The sequence below is a fragment of the Pseudophryne corroboree genome, chromosome 7 (assembly GCF_028390025.1).
Source record: "Pseudophryne corroboree isolate aPseCor3 chromosome 7, aPseCor3.hap2, whole genome shotgun sequence".
NCBI lineage: Eukaryota > Metazoa > Chordata > Amphibia > Anura > Myobatrachidae > Pseudophryne > Pseudophryne corroboree.
The window spans coordinates 484,121,631-484,144,362 of record NC_086450.1 but is presented as its reverse complement, the minus strand read 5'-3'; the positions used below and the strand labels follow the sequence as shown (position 1 = coordinate 484,144,362).

At 44.7% G+C, this 22,732-nt stretch overlaps 1 protein-coding gene across 3 annotated transcripts in view; it reads left to right on the top strand.

Moving 5' to 3' along the window:
• The first annotated feature begins 3,536 nt into the window (after window positions 1–3,536).
• Window positions 3,537–22,732, top strand: part of LOC134945651 (centromere-associated protein E-like) — a 31,762-nt gene continuing 12,566 nt past the window's right edge. Inside the window, exons 1-6 of one of the 3 annotated variants that reach the window (XM_063935088.1) lie at window positions 3,537–3,726; window positions 13,436–13,704; window positions 14,936–15,121; window positions 16,829–17,038; window positions 18,478–18,536; window positions 22,299–22,623. In XM_063935088.1, the coding sequence (XP_063791158.1) occupies window positions 3,680–3,726; window positions 13,436–13,704; window positions 14,936–15,121; window positions 16,829–17,038; window positions 18,478–18,536; window positions 22,299–22,623 (1,096 nt within the window). In that variant the 5' untranslated portion in view covers window positions 3,537–3,679. The remainder of the gene's footprint in view (window positions 3,727–13,435; window positions 13,705–14,935; window positions 15,122–16,828; window positions 17,039–18,477; window positions 18,537–22,298; window positions 22,624–22,732) is intronic. The other 2 variants (XM_063935089.1, XM_063935090.1) reach the window with 2 other exon arrangements.

Here is a 22,732-nt window from a genome sequence, read left to right as displayed (position 1 = left end):
CTAGACCCGCCGAGTTACAGACACCTAGGAATGATGTGAGCACACTGTATAAATATGTGACGGGTGGCCTCGCTATAGGTACCCAGCAGAAGGCAATGCAGAAGGGCTGCACATTAACCCCTGGAGGAATCAGCAGTGGTTCCTTAGACCGAAGCACTGAATGGCTAGGGACAGGAGGAATCTGTCAGAGTGAGTTGAGTAGAGTCTCTGGAGACAGGGGAATCCTCATAAAATGGTTCCTTATGCTGCAGCGTTACAATTTTGCCATTACGCACAGGGAAGGTGCAGAACACAGGCCCTCATTCCGAGTTGATCGGTCGTTCTTTTTCATCGCATCGCAGTGAAAATCCGCTTAGTACGCATGCGCAATGTTCGCACTGCGACTGCGCCAAGTAATTTTGCTAAGAAGATAGGATTTTTACTCACGGCTTTTTCTTCGCTCCGGCGATCGTAGTGTGATTGACAGGAAATGGGTGTTACTGGGCGGAAACACGGCGTTTTATGGGCGTGTGGATGGAAACGCTACCGTTTCCGTAAAAAACGCAGGAGTGGCCGGAGAAACGGAGGAGTGTCTGGGTGAACGCTGGGTGTGTTTATGACGTCAAACCAGGAACGACAAGCACTGAACTGATCGCAGATGCCGAGTAAGTCTGAAGCTACTCTAAAACTGCTAAGTAGTTTGTGATCGCAATATTGCGAATACATCGTTCGCAATTTTAAGAAGCTAAGATTCACTCCCAGTAGGCGGCGGCTTAGCGTGTGTAACTCTGCTAAATTCGCCTTGCGACCGATCAACTCGGAATGAGGGCCACAGTCATGCTGATGGGCTTTCACGCCAAAATGAGCAGGTGGTCAGTGGCGCACAAGTAAGACTGTGACGTGTTTCACTAGTCCCCTTATGCTTCAATTCACTGGCGGGAATGTGGCAAATGGGGCATTAATTTGTATCCAGCGATATAAGAATTGTATGTAATGTCTACATGTATATTGTAATGGAGTCTGTGACACAAAATGGTTTCCAACCTGTCCTTTAAATTAACCCATAGTCACATAGATATGGGAGTAGAGGACACTGATGTATAGTGGGAGAGTCAGAGGTTAGTTTATGGCTCTTACCTTATCTAAGAAGCTATAAACTACATTACCACAAGGTAAAGATACAGATATAGCCCCCTCATAGCTGCAGGCCCCCCACCCTTTCATTAACTCTCTCAATGCTGGGTACCTGGGCAGTAACAACCAGACTTTATTTGGTTTAACTTTCAACAACTGTCTTCCTTTTAAGTTTCAAGAGGTCAGGTTTCTTGGCCTGGCCTGGCTTGTGGTAATGTAGTTTATAGCTTCTTAGATAAGGTAAGAGCCATAAACTAACCTCTGACTCTCCCACTATACATCAGTGTCCTCTACTCCCATATCTATGTGACTATGGGTTCATTTAAAGGACAGGTTGGAAACCATTTTGTGTCACAGACTCCATTACAATATACATGTAGACATTACATACAATTCTTATATCGCTGGATACAAATTAATGCCCCATTTGCCACATATGTATTACACTATTGTGTATCAGTCTTACAGACAATAGAATGCAGAGACACATTGCATGTGACGGAGCATACTGTGGGCATTGCATTACATACAGGCCCCGTCTCATGCAGTAACTGTGTCTGTGCTGCACTGACTGGTAGTAATGCAGGAGCCATCCCACGCTGCTCTGAATCAGGCCTTTATGTATTACACTATTGTGTATCAGTCTTAGAGACAATAGAATGCAGAGACAAATTGCATGTGACGGAGCATACTGTGGGCATTGCATTACATACAGGCCCTGTCTCCTGCAGTAACTGTGTCTGTGCTGCACTGACTGGTAGTAATGCAGGAGTCATCCCACGCTGCTCTGAATCAGGCCTTTATGTATTACACTATTGTATATCAGTCATACAGGCAATGCAGAGACACATTGCATGTGACCAGAGCCGGCCCTAACCAATATGATGCCCTAGGCAAGATTTTGGCTGGTGCCCCCTAGCACCACCGCTGGTTCCACCTCTGACCTTGCACCTCTTTCCCAGCACCATCACCTCTCACCCATAGCAGTCCTTATTTTGGTGTTTGTATCCCCTATATTTTAAATAGGAACAGTTCGCACATTTGGCGCACACCCCAAAAAGGGGGGTGTTTTTGCTGGGAAGGGGCATGGCCACACAATAGTAACCCCAATTCCAATTACGCCACACAGTACTGCAACTTTATTCACAGTTGATCATGCGATATTGTCCATAATTCACATTACATCCCACAGTAGTATCACTTTACCTTATAAACATTACTCCTCACAGTAGAGCCCCTTATTCACATTACATCACACTGAATTGCTCCTTATTCACATTACACCACACCCTATTGCTCTTTATTCACATTAGACGACACAGTAGTGCCCTTTCTATATGCAATACCACATAGTAGAGCACCGTATACACATAATGCCACACATTAGTAATGCATTTATACACATAATTCCACACAGTAATGTCTCTTACACATATGCTGCACATTATTAATGCCCTTATACACATAATGACACACATACAGTAGTACCCTGTTACACATATGCTGCACATTATTAATGCACTTATACACATAATGACACACATAGTGCCCCCTACACATTTGCTGCACATTATTAGTGCCCCTATACACATAATGACACACATACAGTAGTACCCTGTTACACATATGTTGCACATTATTAATGCATTTTTACATGACACACATAATGCTCCTTACACATATTCCGAACACTACTGCACAACCAACCCACTCACATGCACACAGCACTCACACTGCCACTAACACTGTGACCTCTGTCTCTGCTTGGATACAGATGTGTCCTCATAAATCTTGCCTCAATGCTAACGTCGGGCACCTTTTTATATGAAAATGCGTCTTATTTGCATTGCTATGTGGCTAGGATGCACAAGCAGATTCTGCTGATTAAAATGATATGTAGCATGTCTATATACTGTGTGAGGCTGTGGCTGTATCTGCATAAGAAATGCTATACACAGAATATAGGCATGCCGCATATCATTTTAATCAGCAGAAGCTGCTGATGCCCCTAGGCATATTATTATTATCCTTTATTTATATGGCGCCACAAGGGTTCCGCAGCGCCCATATCAAATGCCCTAGGCAATTGCCTAGTTTGCCTATGCCTATGGCCGGCTCTGCATGTGACGGAGCATACTGTGGGCATTGCATTACATACAGGCCCTGCCTCCTGCAGTAACGGTGGGGCAGATTTATTAAGCTCGGTGAAGTGATAAATTGGAAGGTAATAAAGGACCAGCCAGTCAGCTCCTAACTGTCCTTTTTCAAACCCAGCCTGTGACATGGCAGTAAGGATCTGATTGGCTGGACCTTTATCACCTTCCACTTTATCACTTCACCGAGGTTAATAAATCTGCCCCTGTGTCTGTGCTGCACTGACTGGAAGTAGTGCAGGAGTCATCCCACGCTGCTCTGGGTGGGGAGGGAGGACTGACATCACGCCTGAAGTAAAAGTGAAAGTAAGAGGCAAGAGGAACAAGAGACGCAGGCAGAGACATACTAGACAGACTACTTGGGAGAAGAGACAGCAAGAGAGACAGACCACAGGAATAACCTGGGAGGAAACATGAGCTGGAATCCTATGAGTCTGCTGAGGAGTCTGAGTAGTGACAGGTGAGACCCTCGTTCCCCTATTACTGGGCTGGGGAGATGTGGCTGTGACATGGGGAAGGGGCTGGTAACATACAGTCATAAGGCCACAATCTGTGCTGACATATAAATCACTCTGGGGCAAAGAGTTAAACTGCTAAGTATATAATATACATATACTAACACGCATAGGAGAATATAATATAACATATACTACTAACACGCATAGGAGAATATAATATAACATATACTAACACGGATAGGAGAATATAATAAAACATATACTAACACGGATAGGAGAATATAATATAATCTACACTAACACGGATAGGAGAATATAATATAATCCACACTAACACGGATTGGAGAATATAATATAATCTACACTAACACGGATAGGAGAATATAATATAATCTACACTAACACGCATAGGAGAATATAATATAATCTACACTAACACGCATAGGAGAATATAATCAACAGTAACACCTATAGGAGAATATAATATAATATACACTAACACACAAAGGAGAATATAATATATAATAACACACATAGGAGAATATAATATAACATATACTAACACAGATAGGAGAATATAATATAACATATACTAACACGGATAGGAGAATATAATATAATCTACACTAACACGGATAGGAGAATATAATATAATCTACACTAACACGCATAGGAGAATATAATATAATCTACACTAACACGCATAGGTGAATATAATATAATCTACACTAACACACATAGGAGAATATAATATAATCTACACTAACACGCATAGGAGAATATAATATAATATACACTAACACGCATAGGAGAATATAATCAACAGTAACACATATAGGAGAATATAATATAATATACACTAACACACAAAGGAGAATATAATATATAATAACACACATAGGAGAATATAATATAATATAATTCAGTATACACTAACACATAGGAAAATATAATATAATATACATTAACACACAAAGGAGAATATAATATAATATACACTAACACACATAGGAGAATATAATATACAGTAATACAGTATATACTAACATGCATAGGAGAATATAATATAATACAGTATATACTAACGCATAGGAGAATATAATATAATACAGTATATACTAACACGCATAGGAGAATATAATCTCCTATATAATAGCCCAGAGTGCCTGTGTGTATAACGCTGGGCGTGGCTAGGAGCTCTCATTGGGTTAGCAGCAGGTCTATCACACCCAGCCCACAGTTGATTGGCCGAGAAATGCCCTCCCACACAGGTTACATCCAATGGGAGGCTCTGCCCTTTGGCTGCTGTGTGTTCACAGAGCAGGATTAACAATGGGTCTGATGGAGCTGCAGCTCCAGGTCCACACCCCAAAATAGTCCCACTGCATCTGCAGCATCACACCCTCCAACACTTTACACATAAAAATCGGTACAAAGTCGAAAAGGGGCCGCGGCCATGGGTAAAGTGGCGTGGCCACGCCCCTTTCCCTATACTTTCAATGGAAGTTTTGGAGAGCCAAAAATCGGTACAGACCATAAAAAAAAGGTTCTGTACCTGCCAAAAAGGTGCAGCTGGAGGGTGTGTCACTGCATCTGCAGCAAGTATCTGCACTGTACATAGGGGTAACACATCCTTTTACTGCAGCGTCCTATGTCCTGCTGCCAGTCCGCCTGCCCCTTCCGCTATCAACAATCCCCACTCCCTAGCCGCGGCGCAGGTGGAACAAAAGCTGCTGCGGCCACCGGCATAGATGTGTATGAAAGCGGCGCAGCGGAAGGCTTTCATAGCCCTCCCTGCGCCGCATACTCTCTGAACCCTGGTGCCTCCTCTGTGCGTGATGTCACAGAAGTGCCTCCCCGCCACAGCCGCGCCCAGATCCCCAGAGGCCCTGACTCCACAACACAGCACCTGGCCTGCCGGCCTGGAAGCCCTGAGATGGCTAATGTAACGGATAGAGTGAGTGATATCGCGGAGGATAATGTCTGGACGCTGAATCAATGTAAAAGGTGACTGTGCTGTGCAGTGCAGTGGGTGGTGTGCAGTGTCACTGACACTGCACAGCACTCTCACCTTTTACATTGATTCAACCAGTCAGTCAGTTCTGCCAGCCAGTCACTATTGTTAGCGCCAGTGTCCCAACGCGCCACATTACAGGGAAGTACACGCACTAAATAAACTAGTGATGAGCGGGTTCGGTTTCTCGGAAACCGACCCCCCCCGAACTGCACCCTTTTTACACGGGTCCGAGGCAGGTTCGAACCTTCACGCCTTGCTCGGCTAACCCGAGCGCGCCTGAACGTCATCATCCCGCTGTCGGATTCTCGCGAGATTCGGATTCTATATAAGCAGCCGCGCGTCGCCGCCATTTTCACTCGTGCATTGGAGATGATAGGGAGAGAACGTGGCTGGCGTCCTCTCCGTTTATTGTAGAAGTTGATTGCTTTATTGCTTAATTGTGGGGAGGATTGGGGAGCAGCTGTTAGGAGGAGTACAGTGCAGAGTTTTGCTGATAAGTGACCACCAGTATACGTTGTCTGCCTGAAAAACACTCCATATCTGTGCTCAGTGTGCTGCTTTATTGTGGGGACTGGTGACCACCAGTATAATGAATATTATATAGGAGGAGTACAGTGCAGAGTGCACTGCTGTACCTACCTCTGTTTCGTCATCCATTAAGTATACTATCCATCTACATTATATACCTGTGGTGCATTTTAGTTTTGCAGTTTGCTGACACAGTGTCCACCAGTATACTATATATAGCAGTACGGTAGGCCACTGCTGTACCTACCTCTGTGTCGTCACTCGTCATCCATTAAGTATACTATCCATCTACATTCTATACCTGTGGTGCATTTTAGTTTTGCAGTTTGCTGTCACAGTGTCCACCAGTATACTATATATAGCAGTACGGTAGGCCACTGCTGTACCTACTTCTGTGTCGTCATCCATTAAGTATACTATCCATCTACATTCTATACCTGTGGTGCATTTTAGTTTTGCAGTTTGCTGACACAGTGACCACCAGTATACTATATATAGCAGTACGGTAGGCCACTGCTGTACCTACCTCTGTGTCATCACTTGTCATCCATTAAGTATACTATCCATCTACATTCTATACCTGTGGTGCATTTTAGTTTTGCAGTTTGCTGACAGTGTCCACCAGAATACTATATATAGCAGTACGGTAGGCCACTGCTGTACCTACCTCTGTGTCGTCACTCGTCATCCATTAAGTATACTATCCATCTACATTCTATACCTGTGGTGCATTTTCGTTTTGCACAGTAAATATAGTAGTAGCCCATTGCTATTGATACTGGCATATAATTCCACACATTAAAAAATGGAGAACAAAAATGTGGAGGTTAAAGGGAAAGATCAAGATCCACTTCCACCTCGTGCTGAAGCTGCTGCCACTAGTCATGGCCGAGACGATGAAATGCCATCAACGTCGTCTGCCAAGGCCGATGCCCAATGTCATAGTAGAGAGCATGTAAAATCCAAAACACAAAAGTTCAGTAAAATTACCCAAAAATCAAAATTAAAAGCGTCTGAGGAGAAGCGTAAACCTGCCAATATGCCATTTACGACACGGAGTGGCAAGGAACGGCTGAGGCCCTGGCCTATGTTCATGGCTAGTGGTTCAGCTTCACATGAGGATGGAAGCACTCATCCTCTCGCTAGAAAAAAAAAAGACTTAAGCTGGCAAAAGCACAGCAAAGAACTGTGCGTTCTTCTAAATCACAAATCCCCAAGGAGAGTCCAATTGTGTCGGTTGCGATGCCTGACCTTCCCAACACTGGACGGGAAGAGCTTGCACCTTCCACCATTTGCACGCCCACTGCAAGTGCTGGGAGGAGCACCCGCAGTCCAGTTCCTGATAGTCAAATTGAAGATGTCACTGTTGAAGTACACCAGGATGAGGATATGGGTGTTGCTGGCGCTGGGGAGGAAATTGACAAGGAGGATTCTGAAGGTGAGGTGGTTTGTTTAAGTCAGGCACCCGGGGAGACACCTGTTGTCCGTGGGAGGAATATGGCCATTGACATGCATGGTCAAAATACAAAAAAAATCAGCTCTTCGGTGTGGAATTATTTCAACACAAATGCGGACAACAGGTGTCAAGCCGTGTGTTGCCTTTGTCAAGCTGTAATAAGTAGGGGTAAGGACGTTAACCACCTCGGAACATCCTCCCTTATACGTCACCTGCAGCACATTCATCATAAGTCAGTGACAAGTTCAAAAACTTTGGGTGACAGCGGAAGCAGACCACTGACCACTAAATCCCTTCCTCTTGTAACCAAGCTCCTGCAAACCACACCACCAACTCCCTCAGTGTCAATTTCCTCCTTACCCAGGAAAGCCATTAGTCCTGCAGGCCATGTCACTGTCAAGTCTGACGAGTCCTCTCCTGCCTGGGATTCCTCCGATGCATCCTTGAGTGTAACGCCTACTGCTGCTGGCGCTGCTGTTGTTGCTGCTGGGAGTCGATCGTCATCCAAGAGGGGAAGTCGGAAGACCAATTGTACTACTTCCAGTAAGCAATTGACTGTCCAACAGTCCTTTGCGAGGAAGATGAAATATCACAGCAGTCATCCTGCTGCAAAGCAGATAACTCAGGCCTTGGCAGCCTGGGCGGTGAGAAACGTGGTTCCAGTATCCATCATTAATTCAGAGGCAACTATAGACTTGATTGAGGTACTGTGTCCCCGGTACCAAATACCATCTAGGTTCCATTTCTCTAGGCAGGCGATACCGAAAATGTACACAGACCTCAGAAAAAGACTCACCAGTGTCCTAAAAAATGCAGTTGTACCCAATGTCCACTTAACCACGGACATGTGGACAAGTGGAGCAGGGCAGACTCAGGACTATATGACTGTGACAGCCCACTGGGTAGATGTATTGGCTCCCGCAGCAAGAACAGCAGCGGCGGCACCAGTAGCAGCATCTCGCAAACGCCAACTCGTTCCTAGGCAGGCTACGCTTTGTATCACCGCTTTCCAGAATAGGCACACAGCTGACAACCTCTTACGGCAACTGAGGAAGATCATTGCAGAATGGCTTACCCCAATTGGACTCTCCTGGGGATTTGTGATATCGGACAACGCCAGCAATATTGTGCGTGCATTACATCTGGGCAAATTCCAGCACGTCCCATGTTTTGCACATACATTGAATTTGGTGGTGCAGAATTATTTAAAAAACGACAGGGGCATGCAAGAGATGCTGTCGGTGGCCCGAAGAATTGCGGGCCACTTTCGGCATTCAGACACCGCATACAGAAGACTGGAGCACCACCAAACATTCCTGACCCTGCCCTGCCATCATCTGAAGCAAGAGGTGGTAACGAGGTGGAATTCAACCCTCTATATGCTTCAGAGGATGGAGGAGCAGCAAAAGGCCATTCAAGCCTATACATCTGCCCACGATATAGGCAAAGGAGGGGGAATGCACCTGACTCAAGCGCAGTGGAGAATGATTTCAACGTTGTGCAAGGTTCTGCAACACTTTGAACTTGCCACACGTGAAGTCAGTTCAGACACTGTCAGCCTGAGTCAGGTCATTCCCCTCATCAGGCTTTTGCAGAAGAAGCTGGAGACATTGAAGGAGGAGCTTAAACAGAGCGATTCCGCTAGGCATGTGGGACTTGTGGATGGAGCCCTTAATTTGCTTAACCAGGATTCATGGGTGGTCAATCTGTTGAAATCAGAGCACTACATTTTGGCCACCGTGCTCGATCCTAGATTTAAAACCTACGTTGTATCTCTCTTTCCGGCAGACACAAGTCTGCAGAGGTTCAAAGACCTGCTGGTGAGAAAATTGTCAAGTCAAGCGGAATGTGACCCGTCAACATCTCCTCCTTCACATTCTCCCGCAACTGGGGGTGCGAGAAAAAGGCTAAGAATTCCTAGCCCACCTGCTGGCGGTGATGCAGGGCAGTCTGGAGCGAGTGCTGACATCTGGTCCGGACTGAAGGACCTGCCAATGATTACTGACATGTCGTCTACTGTCACTGCATATGATTCTCTCACCATGGAAAGAATGGTGGAGGATTATATGAGTGACCGCATCCAAGTAGGCACGTCAGACAGTCCGTACGTATACTGGCAGGAAAAAGAGGCAATTTGGAGGCCCTTGCACAAACTGGCTTTATTCTACCTAAGTTGCCCTCCCTCCAGTGTGTACTCCGAAACAGTGTTTAGTGCAGCCGCTCACCTTGTCAGCAATCGGCGTACGAGGTTACTTCCAGAAAATGTGGAGAAGATGATGTTCATCAAAATGAATTATAATCAATTCCTCCGTGGAGACATTCACCAGCAGCAATTGCCTCCAGAAAGTACACGGGGACCTGAGATGGTGGATTCCAGTGGGGACGAATTAATAATCTGTGAGGAGGGGGATGTACACAGTGAAAGGGGTGAGGAATCGGAGGATGATGATGAGGTGGACATCTTGCCTCTTTAGAGCCAGTTTGTGCAAGGAGATATTGATTGCTTCTTTTTTGGTGGGGGCACAAACCAACCAGTCATTTCAGTCACAGTCTTGTGGTAGACCCTGTCGCTGAAACGATGGGTCCGTTAAAGTGTGCATGTCCTGTTTATACAACATAAGGGTGGGTGGGAGGGCCCAAGGACAATTCCATCTTGCACCTCTTCTTTCTTTCATTTTTCTTTGCATCATGTGCTGTTTGGGGACAATTTTTTGGAAGTGCCATCCTGTCTTGATTGACACTGCAGTGCCACTCCTAAATGGGCCAGGTGTTTGTGTCGGCCACTTGTGTCGCTTAGCTTAGTCACACAGCCACCTTGGTGCACCTCTTTTTTTCTTTGCATCATGTGCTGTTTGGGGACAATTTTTTGGAAGTGCCATCCTGCCTGACACTGCAGTGCCACTCCTAGATGGGCCAGGTGTTTGTGTCAGCCACTTGTGTCGCTTAGCTTAGTCACACTGCCACCTTGGTGCGCCTCTTTTTTTCTTTGCATCATGTGCTGTTTGGGGACAATTTTTTGGAAGTGCCATCCTGCCTGACACTGCAGTGCCACTCCTAGATGGGCCAGGTGTTTGTGTCGGCCACTTGTGTCGCTTAGCTTAGTCACACAGCCACCTTGGTGCGCCTCTTTTTTTCTTTGCATCATGTGCTGTTTGGGGACTATTTTTTAAATCGGCCATCCTGTCTGACACTGCAGTGCCACTCCTAGATGGGCCAGGTGTTTGTGTCGGCCACTTGGGTTGCTTAGCTTAGTCATCCAGCGACCTTGGTGCAAATTGTAGGACTAAAAATAATATTGTGAGGTGTGAGGTGTTCAGAATAGACTGGAAATGAGTGGAAATTATGGTAATTGAGGTTAATAATACTATGGGATCAAAATGACCCCCGAATTCTATGATTTAAGCTGTTTTTTAGGGGTTTTTGTAAAAAAACACCCGAATCCAAAACACACCCGAATCCGACAAAAAATTTTCGGTGAAGTTTTGCCAAAACGCGTCCGAATCCAAAACACGGCCGCGGAACCGAATCCAAAACCAAAACACAAAACCCGAAAAATGTCCGGTGCACATCACTAAAATAAACTACAGCTCCCAGCAGCCCTTAGCACCAAAGCATTCCGGCCCTTAGGGCTGCTGGGAGCTGTAGTTTATTGCGTACATCTTCTTCCCTGTAATGCGGCACGATGGGACATCGGCGCTAACAATAGTGACTGGCTGCTGTGCGAGTCGTCGGGAGAGCCACTGCCAAAGGGAGGACAGCAGCTTAGCTGCTTCCAGCAGGAGAAGCAGGAGAAGCATTACCCGCCCCTCCCCCACTCACAGTACCTTCGGGCCCCATCAGTGGCACCCCCACACCATCCCTCCACCACCCGCAAATATATACTGGCACCTACATCCCGATGTTTCAAATCCTAACAGTGGCGAGGTAAGTATGTCCCCCCCCTCCTCTGCCCTACCCCTGAACCCTAACCCTAACCTCCCCCTTAATACCTATACTTACTCTCCCCCCGGTGGTGCCTAACCCTAACACCCCTCTCCACAGCCTAACACTAACCTCCTCTCCCCCTGGCACTAATCCTAACCCGCCCGCTTTACTTACGGTTGCAGTGTCAGTCTCCTGAACCTGTCAGGATTCCGGCGTCGGCATCTTAACCGCATCCCGTTTACTCAATAACTGCTAAACATATTTACCAGTAAAACAAAGATTTGAGTCCATACCAGTTTAGAACACTTTAGTAACTATTACTTGGTGGATTGGAATTATCTATACAAGTTATAAAGATGGAAAACACAGTCTGTAAATTCGGGGCAACCAAGAGGGGGCTTATTAGCAATTACCGTAGGTAGTCACAGTTCCTTTTAAGCATAGCTGCAATAACAGACATAGGCCCTCATTCCGAGTTGATCGGTCGCAAGGCGAATTTAGCAGAGTTACACACGCTAAGCCGCCGCCTACTGGGAGTGAATCTTAGCTTCTTAAAATTGCGACCGATGTATTCGCAATATTGCGATTACTAACTACTTAGCAGTTTCAGAGTAGCTCCAGACTTACTCTGCCTGTGCGATCAGTTCAGTGCTTGTCGTTCCTGGTTGACGTCACAAACACACCCAGCGTTCGCCCAGGCACTCCCACCGTTTCTCCGGCCACTCCTGCGTTTTTTCCGGAAACGGTAGCGTTTTCAGCCACACGCCCCTGAAACGCCGTGTTTCCGCCCAGTAACACCCATTTCCTGTCAATCACATTACGATCGCCGGAGCGAAGAAAAAGCCGTGAGTAAAAATACTTTCTTCATAGTAAAGTTACTTGGCGCAGTCGCAGTGCGAACATTGCGCATGCGTACTAAGCGGATTTTCACTGCGATGCGATGAAAAATACCGAGCGAACAACTCGGAATGAGGGCCATAGTACAGCACTTCCACAATTGGGACTTGGTGCAGTCTTCTCCCATTCCCATGAAGAGTTGCGTATGTCTTTTCACCGACAACTCACAAAGTCGTTTTCTTGAATGGATACTTGTAATGAATCTTCCCGAATCAGTGTCTCCTAATTCCTTACAAGGACCTTGAGAAAGACTTTTAAGAGTTGAAACACGTTGGTGGAGAAGGTCCTGCGGAAAGTAGGAGACTGGAGAAGCTGGTCTGGAATGCTGAGTGTCTCCTGTTTCCCTTGAAGGTGTATCCAGTGACATCTTTGTATTAAAGTTGATTTGCCTCCAAAGTCTGGTATATTGTGCCCACTGTGAGGACTAAGAAGGTGGAGCTGACATAAGATTCATTACAGACATCCCTTCAGGAAAGGTCACCTTTTTAATCACATTTTAATCACATTTCTTTCTTTATTCCACATTTCCTTACACAATTTTGTTGTGTCGGTTTTGTTTGTAAAGTATTTTCCTGCTTTTGTTTAGATATTAATGTTTTTTATGCGCACAATAAAAGTTATGTTTTAAAGTTACTGTGCGCCACATAAAGACAGTGCTCTTCTTCTTCTTCATGTTTGTTCCCCCGCATCTCTGTAGCAATAGGGGTGGACATTGCACCTCATTATTTCACACAACTGCAGCATAGTAAGTAGCCCGCCGCAGCCACACGGACAAACAGCTGTGGAAGGCATGAGGCGTGGAATCAGGCCAATTATGACCAGGTAACGATTGTATATAAGATTGGAGTTGCAGTAACCGACTCGCTTTCGGTTTATTTTTGTCTTGCAGGAATGAGGTTGTTGTGGGCATCACCTCCAGGTCCGCAGACACCAACCTCAAGTGGTTGATGACATTTCTCAGCTCAGAATTTAAAGATCTCAACTTAGACGTGAAGTATCTTCCAATCACCAACGATAACCGAAATTGGTGGGAAGCGGAAATGAAGAGATGCCATGTTGGGATTCTGTACCACACCAAACACCAGGGAAGGATCAATGTGGTTGATGTTGATGGAGGGTTATATAACGGAGAACTCACTTACTTGTCTGATGTTCTAGGTAAGTGCCATCTCTCATCTTTCCTCCTCATTGCTTGTTATAATATATATATATATATATATATATATATATATATATGATATACATATTCTAAATTCCCCACCCCATCCCACACAAATCACAACAATATATAGTACATTAGTATTTGCCCTTTTGAGCAAAATTTACAGAGGGACAATAACAGAAAGTAGTCCAGGCATAGACGGTTTCTGATGAAGTCTACACGTGGCCGGAGAGTACTAGATACGGTCCTATTGACCGATGTCTCAGGGTGGATCTGGGTGAGAGCTGCTATTTTATTGTTGTACTCCAGTATACCCTGGCAGTCTCACATTGGTTGATGCACTCTGATATTAATTAATTTTGATTATTACCGCTAATTAGTAGTGTTACTGCGATACATTGCGGAGCTTGGATAGCATTATCCTATAGTAGCCTATGGGCTTCTATTCACGTTTCCCCCAGAAAGGGATGCAAATGGATCCCTCCCAGCACCCCCACAGCGTGTGTGTCACTTGACGCATGCGCAGAAGATCTCCTGGGTCCTAAAACCGGAACTCTTACCGGGAGAGCCGTCCTTAGTGATTCTCTTCACGCATACAGCGTTAATAAATGGCGTTATGCTTGCGATGACTGGCGGTATGCATAGGAGGCAGAATGTGATCCCTCCAACAACAAGATATTGTGTGTTATAGCCAAGCATATTACACTAAGCATGGTGTGTATGTCATAGTGATGAACTTGTAAACGGGTCTGCATTACTCTCTTCCTGATCTGCGGGCCTCATAGAGAAGTGGACGCAGTAGTGATAGGTGCTGCGTCTTCGGTATCAGCAGACATGAGGAGGAACGGGTATGTACACACATGATGCAGGTGTCCTCTTTTGAATGTAGATGCCACCCTGCGCTTTTCAGATCCGGTGCATGTGTCTGAAAAAACAGCATCGCATCACCACCGGCAACATAGACACAAGCATCGGACTTACCAAGTATTCTGCCGAGGCCAATGTTGATGCGTCCGCTGGCTTTGTCATGTCTCACAAATGGGGCCCACATGTTCCTGTTTTGTGCAATGCTCCCCCAACCCCACATGGCCGATGTCTGCAGATGCACAGCGTCCAATCACACGGACAGATCTGCACATGCTCAGAACCAAAACCTTAGCATGTATTTCTGAATCTGCCCCTTGTGTCCGGCGTGAAGTCTCACGTGCACCGGTTTTGTTTCTACAGGTAGACATAAGGTGATGGTAGTGCTGGATGATTTGGAGGATGATTCTGAGGATGAAAGGCAGAGAATACAGAAGACACAGTCCAGCATCCAGCGTCTGTCCGCGCACTTCCTCATCTTTACTCATAGCAAAAAAACTGAGGCTGCTTTCAAAAAAAAAATGCAATTCAGAGAATTTCTGCAAAGCGGTAAGTGAGCAGCAAAGAGTCCAGATAGCCAGACATACAGACATAATAATAATAATAATAATAATAATAATAATAATAATAATGAAAATAGCAAGGCATAACCAGGTGGGAGTATCATAAAAGAAATGTTTTCCCTTAATTGACTACTCCTAAATATATATGTATATATATATATATATATAGATATATATATATATATATATATATATATATATAGATAGATAGATAGATAGATAGATAGATAGATAGATAGATAGATAGATAGATAGATAGATAGATAGATAGACAGGTTGAGTATCCCTTATCAAAAATTCATAATCACACATTTCTGGTTCTCCTACTGAGATAATGACATATGTATGTATATTATATATCTATATCATATATTTATATTAGAAATGTGTTTTGGTTCTGGATCTGGATCCCCGCTCGTGTTTTGGTTTTGGCTTGGTTTTGACAAAACCACCCTTTTTGGGTTTTGGTTTTGGATCTGGATGATTTTTGAAAAAACATAAAAACAGCTAAAATAACAGAATTTGGGGTAATTTTGCTCCTACGGTATTATTAACCTCAATAACATTCATTTCCACTCATTTCCAGTCTATTCTGAACACCTCACACCTCACAATATTGTTTTTAGGCCAAAAGGTTGCACCGAGGTCGCTGGATGACTACGCTAAGCGACACAAGTGTGCGGCACAAACACCCGGCACATCTAGGAGTGGCTTGCTGCACTCGCCACCCCCCACTGGGATTCCGCTTGCGGGATCCTGGCGTCGGTATGCTGTGCTGACTGGTGATCTCCTGACCGCTGGTCACGCATGCCACACCCAAAACAAAACACATTGCGGATAGGATGAAAAATGAAAAAGTTTGGATGATTTCATAGCTCACTACGTTCACACATAGGAGAAACATAGACACCTACATTAGCATCTGCCCTGAATCCTGCCCAAGAGAAGATGTTCTTACAGAGCGTGTGTAAGTTGTCACGTTGTCAGTTTTACGTAAGATGTGTGAAATAGGGATGTCTGCTACTTCCAACACTAATGTCACACGCAAATCCTGCACTACAGTAGCTATATGTTTATGTACAGCATATAAATCCCTGTCTTCACCCACATTCCAATCTCTGCCCCCCCTCCCCCTTTCATCTCTCTCCCACTACTAATATGTGTCCCCTTTTTGTCTCTCTCTGTCTCTTGTGTGTCCCCCTTCTGTTTCTCTCATGTTTCTTCCTCTTTTATATCACGCACTCTCTCTTGTGTCCCCCCCTGTCTATTTTACTCCTCATCTCTGTTCACCCTCCCTGAGACCACAGTCATGTACATCCATACAACACTGGGGTGAGAAGAGATGCAGTGTCTGGGCATCAGCAGCCAGTGAGAGCTGTGAGAGAAGGGGGTGGAGCCTCCTGTGGCTCTCACTGCACTTGTGTTACACAGACACAGTGACAGATTATATAATAGATGTCCATTGTTTTGGCAAGAGACAATTGTAGCTGTACAAATATTCCACGAATAAAGACTTTCTATTAACTTTGTAGGACTAGTCACAGAGTAGAACTATAAATGAGACGAGGATGGTAACTTCTCATGGCAAACTACAACCAACACCTGGGGAGATGACCGGGGCTTCCTATAGGTTGTCAGATCAATATGGCCATTTACTAATGTATGCTTAACCTGCTTTCATTCCTTTTTACAGCCGCCCAGCCAACAGAGAGAAAGGAATCACGAAAAAGCCAAGATCAATGCATGCAGAATGGAAGGGGCTCAAGAGCAAGCCAAAGTCAATGGGTGCAGAAGGGAAAGGGATCAGGAGCAAACTACGATCAACCGGTGCAGATGGGAAAGGGATCAGGAATGAACCGCGATCAACAGGTGCAGATGGGAAAGGAATTGGGAAGATACCAAGGTTAGTGGAGGCCAAAGTAGAACATAGGTAGAAAATACAAAGACAGCAAAGGGTAACATTGTGGGCCTGATTATCACACATATCTCCTGCATTAATGAAGTATTGGCAGAGTACCACACCGCTGTTCCCATAAAAGTGAATGAGCGCGCTGCTTTAACGTAATCTTCAGTTGGCGTTAGATGCTACTATTGCGGAGACCCCTCTCCTCTCATTGCTCCAACTTGTACTGTAGCCTGGTGCTCCAAAGTGGCAAGACCCTGAGTTTTCATGCTGGTTCCCTAGTGCCTGCTAATAACATTGGCAGATCCTACAGTGGTAGTAGGTGACAGTGGTTTGTGATGGAGGTCAGTCCACATAGAAGATAAACTTAATCAAGGATTTGGTTTATTAACCTGTATAATCAGCTGGATAACACAGGGTTAAAAGTAATATGCACAGATTTAGAAAGCAGAGTTATTCCAGTTGCAGGAGGAAGCGTTTAAGGGTTGCTTTGGTCATTATAGTGCCCTGGTAGTACACACTCACTGGTGGTGTCAGCGGGATCTGTATAATACTCAGCATCGGTGGCACAGTGGAACTGTTGGGTCTCTGGAGGGCACTCATGACTGGGGACACTCAGAAGCTTGTCCGTCTCACTGGTTGCTGTAAGACACAAGACGTGTTAACTAGTGCATGTTCAGTAACACAGGTCAGAGGTTGCACAGCTGGAAGTCTCTGGGTCCTAGTGTCCAATAGCTCTGTACTACAGAGGAAGTGTAGAGAGCTCCTCTAGCAAAAGGCAATCAGATGTAAGCATTAAAATCCCATGTAAGGCAGTATAATTTACACTTATGTTTTATATATGTAACATATTAAGAAACATCTTCTGTGGCCAATAGCTATGTTTTTAGGGACATTGTTTTCTGCGTTACAACCCTGCGTGGATTTGGGACCAGATGTTGTACCACGTTCAAACAAATATAAGGATAAGGTTAAATCGCATGCCATACCTTGGGTTCACCATTTGCCAAAGGCTGCTGGGAGCATAATGGAGCCTCAAAGGTCTGTCGGGTTTTCCAGTCAGCCGTCCTGGCTCACCCAGGATTATAAGTAGGTACAAAAACACATTTCCTATTGTAGCAAAATTATAAATAGTGTAATTTTGCTATAATTGATAAATAGACCCCACAGTAATGGAAAACTTTGGTGCACAAGTAAGAATGATGGGACTGGCAAGTAGTTGGTATAGCACAATGGCACAATGACCAGCGCATCCTTATCCGGAGAGGAACAAGATGCCATTTTGTATCTGTGAGAATGCCTGATGACACATTGGTATATGCTTACCTACTAATTACAGGACAGTGTGTACAGATCCCACTGACTAATTATTTGTTATTGTGATTAAATAGGATTTACCGTATATTATTATTTATAATCTCTGACTTTCTTCATCAAAGGTGACAAGACATCATCTTCTACCACTGTGGAAAACTCAACATGGAATTCATTGAAGAATGTAAGTCCCTGCACAGTGTTCAGTTCTTATATGGATATTCTGTTCTCCCTGCAGCTAGGAGAAGCGTGATACTGAGAACATGGCATGCACTGTAAGCACGCCGCATTACCTGCGCCATGTGCTGGACATTAGGTACTTGTGCCACAAGGGAAAAATATATATTATTAAAACAGAATTGTATTACATTTTTTGCAAATCATGCTATAATACTGTCCATATACATACAGATTAGCAACATCTAAAAACAAGTAAATAGTGTACAGTACATGCGCGTTTGAGACCGGTACTTGGTATAATCCTGCTAAAACTAAACTTGTAGCCATTAATCTCACACTATAATTCCAACTGCATTCAGTTTTATTCTATTCACTTCTCTTTAGTATATAGTAATTGTCAGCTTGTGTAGCGGAAACTCTGGTTTGGTCTTCATCACTGGACATTCTCTATGGTATTATTATAGGGATGTTTTATGTACAGTATTGTGAATGGTATGCAGCCACACTGTCAACATTAGCATTAGGGTTAGTCTTAGGTTTAAGGTAAGGTTAGGCCTAGGTTTAGGGGCAGGGCCGGATTAAGGCTGGTGGGGGCCCCGGGCAACGAACGTGTGGGGGGCCCCCACCACTAAAAATTGCGGCCAAAGAACCCCCTCCTCCCGTGCGCGGGTGGGTCGGTGGGCACTTGCACACTCACACTCACATACATACACACTCACTCACACACATACCCACATACGGAGCAGCAGCTTTACAGCAGCGCATGCCGGCGGCCAGTCAATGTCTCGCGGGGTAGTGAAGTGAAATCCCGCAAGACACTGACTGAGCTGCCGGAGTGCATTACTGAGTCACACATTAGGGGTCCCCACAGACTGCGTTTTAAATTGGAGCAGTCTCTGTCAGCAGCCGCCGAGGAGCGCTGTGTACACTCTGTACACAGAGCTGCTTGGAGGCTGCTGAAGGAGACTGCTCCGATTTACAAAGCAGTCTGTGGGGACCCCTAATGTGTGGGGGCCCTAGGACGGCCACCCTTGTCGCCCATAGGATAATCCGGCTCTGTTTAGGGGTTAGCATTGTAGCTAGTGTTAGGGAAAGACATGAAGAATTCCTATACTGTGAGTTCAAAGGAGTATTGCAACTTCCAAGTGTAAGGACCATAGGCAAACAGGAGAAAAGAAACGCTATTAAGCCTCACGCCTAATGAACACTTTATCTTTATATTCTTTGTTACCTTACTAAGACATATAAATAAATAATGAGCATATAATCAAATGTATATTGCCTGACAAGGATGGCAGAATGTTGTGTGCAATGCAATACTCCTGCTTCTTATGAAAACTAAGAAAAATAGAAAAAGACAATGGGAGGCGCAGATTTAATCTGTTTGCAGATTTTATTATATGATTATTATATATTAAAAGACACTGAGGAAGCTGCCGAGGTTGGAAGGCAGGGAAACGCGTCTGTGTTTTTCTCTCACTGACGGGATCGAGTGCTGCATAACTACTAGCCGGCCGGCTGAGGAGTGACCCATTGCTAAACAGTGATTAGAGGAGCAGAAGGGTACATATACTCCGGATAAGGCTGAGGCTACACAAACAGCCGGGAGGGACAACATCCGAAGTGATTTGTTCCATGAACTCCAGACAAGGCTGAATGTGAGACCAATAGCCGGGAGGACGAATAGCTTACCCTGCTGGGAGTCGTGACAGGTTTGCCAAATAAGTAATATCACGCTGTGATTTGGATGTGTGCACAAGAGCTCTGAACTTTCCATAAATACATTGTATGGACATACAGGAATACATACTATTATTGCATGGAACATTGGCACTGTCTGACAAACAAGATATTCAGCTGCAGTATTTAAATCACAGATTCATATTAAATACACAAGAAAGAGTTGCTGAAGTGCACTTCTAATTGTCACCATGGTATTTATCCACTAGGTAGCAAGTGAGCTACTAGTGAGGCAATATAAAGTATCACCTGAAGCACATCTAATTGTATATAGGTTTGAGAGGAATATATCTTGTGGGGGTTTTAAGGATATTAATTTTATTGAGATGTTTAAATATATGTAATTTACGCATACCGGCCGGTATGAATTTGTCTTTTAATATATAATAATCAAATAATAAAATCTGCAAACAGATTAAATCTGCGCCTCCCATTGTCTTTTTCTATTTTTCTTGGTTTAAAAAGGGGTGTTTAAACCAATTACCCCTGGGAAGGCTGCTAGGTTTTCTCTGGGCAATAAAGGCGCCGGGTTTTTGCTGTTGGTCTTATGAAAACTGTTAGTCATGTACAGAGTATGGAAACTCCTCTCGGAGAAAGTCACAGTATAAAAGAGTTCCTATGGGACAAGGGCCCTCATTCCGAGTTGTTCGCTCGCTAGCTGCTTTTAGCAGCATTGCACACGCTAAGCCGCCGCCTACTGGGAGTGAATCTTAGCTTTGCAGAATTGCGAACAAAAGGTTTGCAGAATTGCGAATAGAATAGCGCTTAGAAATTTCTTTGCAGTTTCTGAGTAGCTCCAGACTTACTCTGCCACTGCGATCAGTTCAGTCAGTTTCGTTCCTGGTTTGACGTCACACACACGCCCAGCCACTCCTCCGTTTCTCCAGACACTCCCGCATTTTTCCCTGAAACGCCTGCGTTTTTTCAAACAGACCCATAAAACGGTCAGTTTCCGCCCAGAAACACCCACTTCCTGTCAATCACACTCCGATCACCAGAACGATGAAAAATCTTTGTTAAGCCATGAGTAAAATACCAAACTTTTGTGCTAATTTACTTGGCGCAGACGCACAGCGAACATTGCGCATGCGCAGTTTGCGACTTATCGCACCGATGCGAAGAAAAAGAACGAGCGAACAACTCGGAATGAGGGCCAATGTATGGCAGCTGCTGCTTTATCATGACACCAACAGCAAGTAGTAGAATAGTCAGTGAGTGCAGCTTTCTGTATGTGAATCAGCACGCTGTGTAGCAGTAATCCTGGTGGACACCATCTGTCCAGTCTACTTCCACTGATCTTCAGCTTGTCCTCTTCTCTGGAGCTCCTCTTGGTAGTGGGGAAGGGAATGGGGTGGCTTGCTGAACCAGTGACAGAACAGCCAGATCAGGTTGATAACAAGCTCAGTGGCTGCCACCAGCATGAAGTAGCCTAAGGATACCTTTGTTTTTGTTTAGAGACATCCTTTATTCTACTGCCCCAACAGCTTCAGCGACGCAGCCCAAGAAGTACTGACACCTTAGGCTTCAGCCTGAATAGTCTATTGGCTGATCAGGCAATGAGCAATAAAACACGGTATACTGTAAGTGTCATTACTTCACTCATTCCGGGTGGTAGATGCCCTCTACCCATCGGCAGCTCTACTAACCACCAAGGCTCTATTAATCATAGTGATGCCCCTTCCTGGTCCACTGATATTACAGTACCTCTATGGAAGATAATTGCTATATACTCTCTGCTAGGGAGTGTAACTGTATATAATAAACAATTAGACCTATGATAAAGGATATGGGCCTCAGATGAATGCATGTACAAATGCAGCTGCATCTAGCAATCTGTCACTGCTGACATCACTTGCCCATTGTGCCCCAGCAAATGCCCTGCCACCTGCTTTCTGAAGTCCCAAATACAAACATGGCGGCTAAGACTGATGTCATGATAATTATTTATCTCCTGTGAATGTGTTGGCGTTCTTGTTTTACTTTTGCTGTCAGATGGATAATTTTCTCAACTCTGTTTTTCTTTCAGTTCTCAATACCTTCATTGACATTTGACAAATCGGATATTGGATTAACCTCAAAGCTAAGACGTCGCACCTCAGTCGGCATCTTCTCGAGGTCTGCAGAAGATAATTACAAGTGGTTGATAAGCGAGCTGAGGAACACAGACCTGCTGAGGCCGGAGGACGTTCACAGCGTCTACATATCTAATAATCACAGAGAGTTTTATTCACAGCTGCCTAAATGCACCTTTGCTATTCTGTACCACACAAAGAACCAAGGACGTGTTAACATCACCGATGTCACTGATTCCTTGTACGACACGGTGCTGAAGATGCTATCTCAGAGGCTTAGTGAGTTTCTTCTGAATGCTTTACCAAGTAACACAATGTGGATTATATACTGGGCTTGTCATAGTGCTAGAACCAGACACCAGTATCTCAATATGCTTACAGAGATTCC